This window comes from Eurypyga helias, unplaced genomic scaffold (assembly GCF_000690775.1).
Source record: "Eurypyga helias isolate BGI_N326 unplaced genomic scaffold, ASM69077v1 scaffold83, whole genome shotgun sequence".
NCBI lineage: Eukaryota > Metazoa > Chordata > Aves > Eurypygiformes > Eurypygidae > Eurypyga > Eurypyga helias.
This window is the reverse complement of record NW_010241718.1, coordinates 104437-116382: the sequence shown is the minus strand read 5'-3', so window position 1 is coordinate 116382 and position 11946 is coordinate 104437. Positions and strand designations below refer to the sequence as shown.

General features: G+C 37.9%; 1 protein-coding gene across 1 annotated transcript in view; it reads left to right on the top strand.

Moving 5' to 3' along the window:
- Nucleotides 1–11946, top strand: part of LOC104507513 (CUB and sushi domain-containing protein 1-like) — a gene marked incomplete at both ends in the record, with an annotated part of 113400 nt that overhangs the window by 1399 nt on the left and 100055 nt on the right. Inside the window, one exon of the mRNA XM_010148827.1 lies at nucleotides 5593–5749. Coding sequence (XP_010147129.1) covers nucleotides 5593–5749 — 157 coding nt within the window. The remainder of the gene's footprint in view (nucleotides 1–5592; nucleotides 5750–11946) is intronic.

Genomic DNA, 11946 nt, shown 5'->3' with positions numbered 1-11946 from the left:
AAAAACCCCCTCCCGACCCCCCCCCCCTGCCATGGGCAGGGACCCCTTCCACTAGACCAGCTTACTCAAAACATCATCCAGCCTGGCCTTGAACACTCCCAGGGATGGGAGGATCCAGAACTGCTCTGGGCAACATGTTCCAGGGCCTCACCATCCTCTCTATGAAGAACTTCTTCCTGATAGCTTATCTAAACCTCCCCACTTTCAATTTAATCAATTTAAACCCATTACCCCTTGTCCTATCACTACAGGCCCTTGTAAAAAGTCTCCCCCAGCTTCCTTGTAGCCCCTTCAGGTACTGGAAGGCTGCAATAAGGTCTCCTCGGAGCCTTCTCTTCTGCAGGCTGAACAAGCCCTATTCTCTCAGCCTTTCGTCATAGGAGAGATGCTCCAGCACTCTGATCAACTTCGTGGTCCTCCTCTGGACTCGCTAGGGTAGTATCCTAGCTTTGTTTATGTTAGTGGCTAAAGTATCTCTAGTATTCATGTTTTCTGAACTTGTCCATGCAGCTTCTGATTTCTTTAGTTGATTTATAGGAGTTATTCTATAGATATAGAATATTTATATCCTATATTTATAGAATACCTATATTCCTTATAGCATCTTTCCAATACCTGAAGGGAGCCTACAAGAAAGATGAAGGGAGACATTAACAAGGGCCTGGCCTGTAGTTATAGAACAAGGGGTAATGGGCTTAAACTGAAAGTGGTTAGATTTAGATTAGATACCAGGAAAAAATTCTTCACAGTGAAGGTGGTGAGGCACTGAAACAGGTTGCCCAGAGAAGCTGTGGATGCCCCATCCCTGGAAGTGTTCAAGGCCAGGCTGGATGAGGCTTTGAGCAACCTGGTCTAGTGGAAGGTGTCCCTGCCCATGGCAGGGGGGTTGGAACTAGATGGTCTTTAAGGTCCCTCCCAACCCAAACTATTCTATGATTCTTCTAGGCGGAAAGAAATGTTTCCAGTCTTGCCATGCATCATGAGAGAATACTGACTGCCTGATTACCCCTAAAAAGACGCTTAATGATGATATAAATGTACTAGCTGAAAGCAGAGAATGTTCCAGCATAGGAAGCAAGCATGCAGAATTATTGTTTTCTGGAACAATGCCAGTTATCTTAGAATAAGAGTTACGTTGCTGAGTTGAACCACATGGTCCATCTAGCTCAGTATGTTTTCCCTGATAATAGTGATAGGGGGGTTTATTTAGGTAAAATATGCAAGCTTGGCCATTGTCTGTTCTCCACTGTCCTTATGTTCCCTCAACATCCACAGCTGCTGGGTTAAATTATACCACACTTTGCTGTCTCTATTCTACAGACCTGTTTTCTTCAAATTTTGATAGTCCTTTAAATCAGTCAATACTACAAAATATACGACGAGATATGTCTTTTGTGATGGCAAATCCTTGAAGTTTGCTATGTACTTTGAAAAAGAGTAGTTTCTTTCAAGTTTAATTAAGTATTCCTTTGCTGTAACAATACAGAATTTAATGAATGGTTTTTTATTTACGTTCTCAAATGCCTTCATGGTTTTGCAATCCTTCATCGTATCCCTGCTCAGGCTTCTCTCTGCTTCTGTGGCACATATTCCTCAATCATTGCCTCTGTCTGCATTTCCCACAGCTCTGTTTCACCCTTCTGCACATGTACAAACCAGAACTATACAGAAGACTCAAGAAATGAGTAGTATAGATGAATAGTATAAATGGATACTATAAGTGGTACTATATACAGAGGTAAAACAGTGTCCTATACATTGTTTTTAGCCTTCTTCAGTTCTCTATAAACTCTCATATTTCAGTGCTACATCACTTTCAGGACTCTTTGTCGATTTTGGTTTTACACGTGTGTAGTGATATCTTCTTCTTCATACACTTGCCGTCTTCAATAATTTATCAGAATTCACTATTGAATTCCTTTTCCTTTTTCTTTTAAGAAATTTGCCTTTTTATTAACAGGTAAAGGGGAAATACCTTATGGACTGCAGCACCTAATTTTTCAGCAAGAATGATGAGTTCATTCTCAGCTAACATGATTAATATTATTTCATTTCATTTCATTATTTTATTTACCTGAAATGTTTCAGAAATGTGCCTTTACTGTGTTTGCATGTTTTGGTTATAGCCTAGTTTAGGCAAATATATTCCATCTGCTCTCCTCCCTCCTACTTTTTCTCTTTTGCATGGGAAGGAGATCTGAGCATGTGAGGCAATTAAATTTTCACGTGTCCTGACCAGATCTGAGAAATTGTGAAATTAAGACATTCTCCAAAAGGGTTACCTTTCCCACAGTTTTGGCAGGGCTGCGGACTTCTGAAGTTTGTTTTCTTTCCTAACACTGTCCTAAATATGAGCAAAATATGTTAGAAGCACCAGACTTGTTCTTTCTTGTGTTTGCACAGAAGGAAGCCCCAAGACTGCCTTGCAGGCAGATTGCAAGGGATGCACTAAGCCTTAAGAATGTTTATAAACATGAGCTGAAATATAGGACATTTTCCCACCTAAATATCTTGCCCTGCTTTTTATGTAAAGTATGTACTTATGTAAGTACATAAGTGCAGGTTCCAAGGTTTTGTTAGCAGGGTGGCTACAGTGGTGACCTTTGTGAGGAGGGGCTGGGGCTGCCCCATGTCAGATACAGCTGGTACCAGCCAGGTCCAGCTGACCCCACTGCAGGGCATGGCTGAGCCCCACAGCCAAGCTAGGGATGCTTCTGGGGAAGCAAAAAATGCTGCACAGTAATGTGTGAGAAAGAAGAGTGAGAAAAAAATGTGTGAGAGAATCTTGATAACGCCAAGGTCAACTCACTGTGAATGTCTTATGAAGTATATAATATCAGTCACTATTTGTTTGAGCTAGGATCACTAAGAATTCCATGAGGATTTAATCAAAAGGTTTGGTTGTATATAGAAAGTTGTGTTACAATGTCAGGAAGATATACAGGAATTACCTCTCAAACCATTAGAGCAGTATTATAAAAGTATTTTCTTTTGGGATGGTTTTATACCATAAACATCTCTGCAGTTAAGGAAAATTGTAGAGTTGTAAGTAATTTCTTTTTACTGTCAGAATGAGAAACCGGAGTTTAAAAAAACCTGCCCAGTTTGTCCTTCTCCTTCAGGTGAGTGTCTGTTTTCACATTCCCACAGCAGATGCAGACACGTTTGCACGATTACTAGAACATTTTACATGATGAATAGTCGTAGCACTGTCCTCTTGTCTACATACTTAAATTCCAGCAGTAGAGCAAGCATTTCTCTCCTTAGTTCCTCACAAATGTTTAGGTGAAATGAGGTCTCCCTGAATACTCTGGCTACATTTATCCTAGTGCTCCAAACAGCGCTGTGATCATTCCCTGCTGCCCCCAAACCTTTCCTTTTCTCACTCACTGGTACTTCAGCTTCCTGATCTCTCTGCGTTAACTGACACTTGAGATATCATAATTCTTTAAATTGGATACTTATGGTGAAATCTTTATAATGCAATCACTCTGAATTTGTTAGTGGTAAGAGGAAATGCTTTTTTGTTTCTCAGGGTTGGTTCAAGCAAGTTATCAGTATAGACAGTGGAGATTCAATGCTTATACTTGTTCAGTAACATAGTTTCAGTTACTAGACGTGTACGTAGTTATGTCTGTAATTTTTTCAACAACTGGCTAAGTGTCACCAGTTAAAAATCGTTACAGCATTTTTTACAGCTGCTTTCATATAAACCCTCGTACCTTAATTAAAAAATAGTTTTCATTTGTATCTGGATTCATCTTGAAAGATATTTTTATTTAATTTGCTGATCCTCAGGTAGGAAGAATATCTGTAAGAGCCAGTGAAGTGGAACACTGTTGGAACGGGATGTCTAATGGACAGCTGTAGTAATTAGCTGTTATTTTTTCCTTTAAAAGATGAATAACAATCTCTTATTTTAACATAGATAGCATTTTTTAATAATGACAGTTATAAGTGGATAATTCCATTCAAAATAATATCTCTCAAACCCACTAAAATATATCTGAGCTTTTTGCATAATATGTATGATCAGAAAGTTATTAAAAAATAAATCTCATGGTGAATGAATGCCTATTTATTTTGTACAATAGATTTCCAACTATGATAAATAAAGTGTAATCAGTCCATGAAAATTATCTGTAGTTCTGGCCCTAGACAATTGTAGAAGCTTGGAGGAATTTTTCCAGATAAAGCTTAAAGACATATTTCTGCCAGGAGGTAGATATTAAGTACGGGTTACTGGTCACAGAAATCTTAAATTATGTATTCTGATAGCTCATCTACGTGCTTTGGTAATAAGGACAGAATGTATTGTTTTATCAATCGCTAGCATAATATATTCTTTTTGAAAGTTTCTTTTAGGGAAGGTCAGTATTCATATCTGTGAATGTTTATTAAATAAATTTATGCTTTTATATTTAAAAATTCTTATGCCTGTTGCTTTTATTATTTTATTTTGTTGACGTCAGCACTTGAGGTGTATGAGGTACTTTCAAGACATATACCTGTATTTTCTCCACTGAGAAAATAGCTTGGCTTTTAAATATTGGTCACCATCCGTAAATGTAGTTGCAGAGATCTGTCCTCTCAAATGATGCATTTCTAAATTTCATTAGTAGATCTTACTGGACATTTAAATACGGAAAAGTATCTGTGATTCAAACCTAGGAATTTAGATCATTAAGTGGGTCACTGCCGCCTTCTGGCTGGAATCAGTATGAATCCTCATTTGTACCACAAATTCTGAGAGTAGAGAGATGAAGATCAAGAGCTTAGGATATTTACTGTAATTGTAGCTTTTGCACTAGATATTTACAGTCAATCTAAGACATATGAGATCAGGGTAAATTATAGTTTACTTCATATTAGAAACCAGCTGTTCAGTTTCATTACTTGCTTTCATATAAGCATCCACATGATATGTGGTACGTGTTTTAGAAGTATGAAACACACACCATATTTGCCTATTTATCCATGAGAAAATACAAGTGAATTATTTCATTTAAAGAAAAAAAAAAAAATTAATTCATCCTGAGGGGGGAAAAAAAATCCAAACCACAGAAGACTATTTTGGCAGTTTATGGATTTCAAGGTTTTGCATAAGCAAAAATAATTTTCACTCTCCAGCCAATACTAATATTTTGCACTTGTCCTGTATTGGTGAACAATCAAGAGTATATTGTTATTCATTCTGGGCTTTGAAAAATCACAGAGGTTAATATTGTTGATTTAGTCTGCAAGCTTTCAATAAAGTAACATGATAAAGAACATCTCTACACTTAGTTTAGAAATAGACTCACACATTTTTTTGAAGATCTGTCTTTCTTTTTTAAAACCTATAGCAAAACAAAAATTACTGCAGGCTCAGAGTCTGAAATAAAAGGTGACAGACTGACTTTAATATCTCAGTTCTGCTGTTGATATTTGAAGATGAGAGAACAGAATAGAATGGGGCTTCCCTCTTACAGCCTTACTTCAACGTTGATTTCAGAAATTATAATTCTGTTAGCCTTTGTGAGTACTCGAATATCAAGTAATTTGAATATTTAGATTTGATGTTGTTTCATGCTATTGTTTTGTGTCTACAAGGTTTATGATGGAAAAGACAGTTCTTCACGCTCTTTGGGATCCTTCACCAAAAATGACATGATGGGAATTATCGTTAATAGCACCTCTAACCATTTGTGGATAGAGTTTAATACAAATGGATCTGATACTGACCAAGGATTTCAGCTCACTTACACAAGTAAGTTGCTTACAAATATGATCTGATTAACTGTTTTGTGGGGAAATCTGTGTTTCTCAGCTGCAGTGTTTTCTCATGGAATGATGAAGATAATTTCCTAGAATGTACTTTGGTTAGCACTCTGAATTTTAATTGCCTGTGTGGCTGGATGTTAGTAATTTAAGTACATTACTAAAAGCAAAACTGCAACCTTTTAAATTTAGAAGACATGATTATTTTGAAGACCTGTCAGTGGAGTTTGTAAAAGTGAATTGTGATGTATGTGGGTTGATTATATTAGTGTTAAACTGTAGGAGAAAACTTGCACAGTATTTTTTAAAATAAAACATTCAATTCCTTCAGTCAAATTAAAAAAGTAAGAGTACAAATGAGAATAAAAAGGATACAGTGTTCCTGGGTGTTATATTCAGAATATACACTGTTATATTCTGAATGCTTGTCTGGATCTGAGTGGAGTATGCTTGAAGAAGGTGACCTGGTTTAGGCCCAGCTGGTAATAAAAGGCCACACAGCCACTCACTCATTCCTGCCCCGGTGGGATGGGGAGAAGAAAACAGAAGGAAAGGTTCATGCATTAAGGCAAGGACAGGGAGGGATCATTCACCCGTTATGGTCACGGGCAAAACAGACTCGACTTGGGGAATTAAAAAACAATCAGTTACCAATCAAAATCAGGGCAATGAGGGACAAAACAAAACATATCTTAAAAACCTTCCCTCATCCCTCCTTTCTTCCCTGGCTACCTCCTCCCACCCCAGCAGTACAGAGGGGCAGGGGATTGCAGTTTCCCAGTCAGTTCATCACACATTTTCTTTGCTGCTCGGCTCCTTCCTTCTCAGAGCGGGAGGAATCTTCACATTCTTATCCTGCTGCCACATGGGGTCCCTCCCACGGGAGAGGCACTCCTTCATGAGCTTCTCCGGCATGAGTCCTTCCCAGAAGTTTGTCTTCTTCACTAACTGATCCAGCGTGGGTCCCTCCCGTCTGGTAATAAAAGGCCACACAGCCACTCACTCATTCCTGCCCCGGTGGGATGGGGAGAAGAAAACAGAAGGAAAGGTTCATGCATTAAGGCAAGGACAGGGAGGGATCATTCACCCGTTATGGTCACGGGCAAAACAGACTCGACTTGGGGAATTAAAAAACAATCAGTTACCAATCAAAATCAGGGCAATGAGGGACAAAACAAAACATATCTTAAAAACCTTCCCTCATCCCTCCTTTCTTCCCTGGCTACCTCCTCCCACCCCAGCAGTACAGAGGGGCAGGGGATTGCAGTTTCCCAGTCAGTTCATCACACATTTTCTTTGCTGCTCGGCTCCTTCCTTCTCAGAGCGGGAGGAATCTTCACATTCTTATCCTGCTGCCACATGGGGTCCCTCCCACGGGAGAGGCACTCCTTCATGAGCTTCTCCGGCATGAGTCCTTCCCAGAAGTTTCAGTCTTCTTCACTAACTGCTCCAGCGTGGGTCCCTCCCGTGGGCATCATGCTCTGGCATGGGGCACCCCATGGACCATAAGTGAATCCCTGCTCCCGCGTGACCCTCCGTGGCTGCAGGGCACAGCCTGCCCTCTCACCACGAGCTGCAGGGGAACCTCTGCTCTGGCCCACCTCCTCCCCTCCTGACTTCTAGTGTCTGCCTTGTTGTTGCTCTCACATCCCACTCCTCTCTCCATGCTGATTCTCTTCACTCTGTTTCCACTTCTCACTTCTACTTGTCTCTTGTGGTTTCCCCTCTTAAATATGTTAACTCGCAGAGGTGCAGACTGGCTTAGCCATGGCCAGAGGCAGGCCCAGCCTGGAGCCAGTGGAGCTTTGCTTGAACCTTCTCACAGGAGCCATCCCTGTGACCCTTCCCTCACTACCAAAAATGCTCCACCACACAAACCCAACACAGGAGATCTGGGTGAATGAGTATTGATGGGACAAGCACAGTGTTCACAGTTTGCATGTCATTAATTTAAGTAACTTGGCTGGTAAAACCATGAGTTTTTGGTGAGGATACTGACTTTGTTTCCAACACACATGAACAGATATTTTGCCTAAGTTTCCAGGAATCTCAAAGTACCATTTGCTTTCAATTTATTGCCTTTTGTATCAGCTTCCATGAGCTCCTGTTGAATCCTGCAGAGCAGAGCACCATATAATACCATGGCATAGAAATGGAATCATAGCTCTTCCCAGTGCATCTGCTGGTTTCTGTTTGGGTTGGAGCCACCTGTGGAATAAACAGAAATCATTCACTTTTCCTTCTGTCTTTCTGCTGTGCCTGATAAATCTGAAATCTTACCACCTTACCTTTAGCATTTCTTTCTTACAGAACCATAAAGGAAGGGAAGGTTTCTCTGGCTAGATGAAATGTATCAGCGACTTATTTATTTATTTATAGCTTCAATAGTAGATATTATTTCATTTTATGTTTTAGAATCCAGAAAGAACCACTAAGCAAGTCTTCTGAGATTTGCCTATAGAGATTGTAGAATTCTTCCTTTGAAAAAAGAAACAAAATGTTTGTTTAAAAAATAATCTTATTTTGAGGTCTCTGATTTCAAGGGACTTGAATCAGTTCCTTTCAAATCCTGCTACAGTTATCAGTTCCACCTACTGTTTAGAAATGGCATTTTATTTAAAGATGGAATTTTGCTTAATTTTAGCATTGAATAGCTTGATTTTGCTACACTTCAGTTTGCAATTCTAATAAAATTTCCTGTCCCAAAACAGATTTTTCTGTGTAAGTTAACATATAATAATTCATCTCCTAAGGCTTTTTTTCCTGGCTGTTTGATTAGTTTTGAGTCTCTGTTTTCTATTCTTCCAAGCATTTTCACATTTTCTGAAGTGTGTAGACAGAATTTGACACAATATTCTAACAGCATTCTTAATAATACTGTGTACATGGGCAAAACTCCCTTCCCTATGTCTTCATAATATTGTCCTTTTGTTGCTATCTCATTTGGTATATCATATGTGATAAATTTGTGGCAGTTCATGTTGAAATTATTATCTATAATGTCTTTTCCTCCTGCCTGCTCTTCACATGAGACAGTCCCCAGTTGAAAATACAGTCTAATTCCTTAATCTTCACCTGTATTTTCAATAAGCCAAATTCAAGGCAATACATTTTGAGGTAGTGACCATCTGACCAGGTGATTTCTATCAACTGCAACAAGAAAACATATTCTGTTATTTCCAAACACTTCAGTCTGGGACTTTTCAGCATGTATAAATTGACACAAGCAGAAGATGCATTCTTTTGGAATGCTTTAAATATTGACTGCAGTGCTGCTCCCATTCTTTTTCTGAAAGAGACTAATCCTAGCAATATTTTAAAGATTAGCTATACCAGAAATTTATACTCAAATTTATTTGATGGGATTGGACGTTCTGGTGCAGTTCCAATGCACTTACTAAACGAATGCATTCATTTTGCATTTGGTAAATATATCAAACATGAAATTATAATTATCTGTTAGGATTAATCAAGCTGTAGTTTATAGCTGGAATTAACTTCCCTGAAAGATTACTCTGCAGTTTATTTATTCCCTTTTCAGATTGAAATATAATGCCAGATACTTTAAAATTACTTAAAAAGAAAAAAGTTAAGAGAGTCTTAAAATGTGGTCTCACTGAAGGAAATGAGAAATATATATGCTGGAGTAATGAAATTGAATAATAAATATCATAAGACTCTTGGAAAAAGAGCTAGAAGAAGTGATGGTGTAATAAATCTAGAGGTAAATCAATTCTGGGTATTCCCTATCCGGTTGCTGAGCTCTTACTGCCCACAGGAGATACATCAACTGTCCTCAGTTTTCGGTCTCTGTGTTACTTTTCTTCCCATTAATGCTATTGAAATTAAGATTAGAGCATATTTGAAGCTTCAATTTTAAAATCATTGCAGTGTGTTATCAAAAAGACTAACTTAAGTGGTTACTATTTCAGTTCTGTGCAAATATCTTTCCATTTTTTTTAACCTTGTGAATTGTGTGTTTGATGTTAAATTTACAAATACAACAGAAGTAAAAGCTAATGAACCATGAAAACAGAAATTTGGATAAAGAAACTCTTATATCTGTTTTCAGATTCTTATTACTGACATAATAAACCAGAATTTTATTAATTCAGAATTTGAGTTGTTCGTATAAATTGTAGAAATCAGAATATATGCAGATATTAAAAGGAAATCTACAAAATTCAAATGAAATCCTATTCAAGTGAAATCTGCTATACATGAAATTATTTCAGGATAAGAACAATACTGAATGGAAACTAGAAATTGTAGTAGTTTTATTCTTTGATCTGTAACTACAAGATGGTTTTGAGGAAAAGGAGTTAGCACAATGGATAGAGAAAAAATTTTCTGGATCATGAAAAACATCTGTACTCTTTCTCAGCTGTTTAGAGAAACTATAATATTTTGACTGAGGACTAAAATTATAGTGATTGTATTTAAGAAAACTGCTTCAGAAAAATGGAGACAATAATGTTTTGTTAATATTTTAGCTTGAGATCAGTGGGCTAAGTATGTACAAATGACAGTAACTGAAACTGTAATTTGAGCAACATCTGAGTCTGAGTCTACCAGAGGAGTAAAAAAACAGGAACAAAATAGAAAGCTGCTTCCTGTAAAATAAATTTCTATAAAGCCAATTCCTTAAAATTAAGGTGAAAATATGTTAGGATGAATAAGAGAAAGCATCTGTTTTCACTAATGGTATCTCTATACTGGTGTCAGAAAGAATTACTGTGAACATTCATATCTCAGTGGTGAGGAAATGACAACATAACATTGATGGGACTAAATAATTTACCTGGCGATGATCTCAGGTTTTAATAGATTATTCCATCTTAAAGGTCTTTTATTACCAATGACATAAGAAGTAAGAGAGTCTTCCAATAGGAGAAGTTAGTGGATTATTTTAGTCTTAAAACTGAAGCCAAAGTTGTATAAATTTTCTTTTATGTTACGTCTTACTCCTCTCCGACAGAGCTTGCAAAAAATGGAAAGTTTGTCTCAGTATATTTGTCTTTTTAACATGGGAAGTGTTTGTAAAATCCAAGGAACAGAAAAGGACTTTTAAGATTATTTTAATTCCCTAGAATAGGGGACATCAACAGATATATCTGCCTGTAAAAATGTTTATACATGTTGTAGACACAACTAACTCATGTGACAGTTACTCTTTTCGTAGGAAAAAATATCACTTCTTCTTTCGAAATTTCAGTTCTATCATTTGGGGATTTTTTTTTCCCTGTCCAATTAGAACTTTTCTCTAGTTTTTGTGGGGAAGAGAAGATGTAGCGATAGGCATTCCCATAGCTGGACCTACCTTTCCTGTCCACTACTCAGTTAGATTTGGCCACTCTGGTATAAAGATGCTAGTACATTTTGCTGTCATGTCAGTAGTATTTAACGTTAAATTGACATTCAAGTTAAAACAAAATCTTACTGATGCCACAGACTGACAGGCAGTAAAAGCAAAACACGGCGCGCTCGTAAAAGTAACAGACTGAAGCTTTAAATAGGGAGCAATGTAGCACAGCCTCTGAATACCAAACAGGCAGTGTCCCTGCAATGTATAACCACTCCTCTATCACTGTCCAGACACCGGAGGTATTTTAGCAGTCGCTTTTTTCGCTCATCATGTGGAGAACTTAACTTACTCTTACACTTGTGTCACAAGTGTTTCTTTGCTACTGTTTAATCCTCATTCCTTAGACACAGTCTCACTTTTCTAAGCTATTGGAGAAGCAAAACCAGTCATTCCACACTTTATCATACATGTCGTACAAGTGTTTTTTGATGATCTGGGTACTGTGCAGGGCTGACTACTCTCTGAGCTTTATGGAGCTGTACAGCTCACAGCGTACTTAGCACCATACTGCACTTCCACACTTTCCACTTAACTCCCGTGGAGATGACTTGTACAGTAATTTTACTTGTGTCTTATTTGGTGCATGTAGATGTCAATGCAAAACTTACTTTCACAATTTCTATTTGCCAGTAGCTGTGTTTTTGGTTAGATTTTAAAGGCACTGCTGTTGCACATATCTGTCCAAAGTTCATAGAAAGGAGGCAAAACACTTACAACAGTCTTCATATCTCAAAACAAAGTCTGCAACTAAGAAGGCAGTATCTGTGCTTCCTATTCATACACTTGTCCATTCTTGTTTTCTTAGTGTTACCATGCAGTTG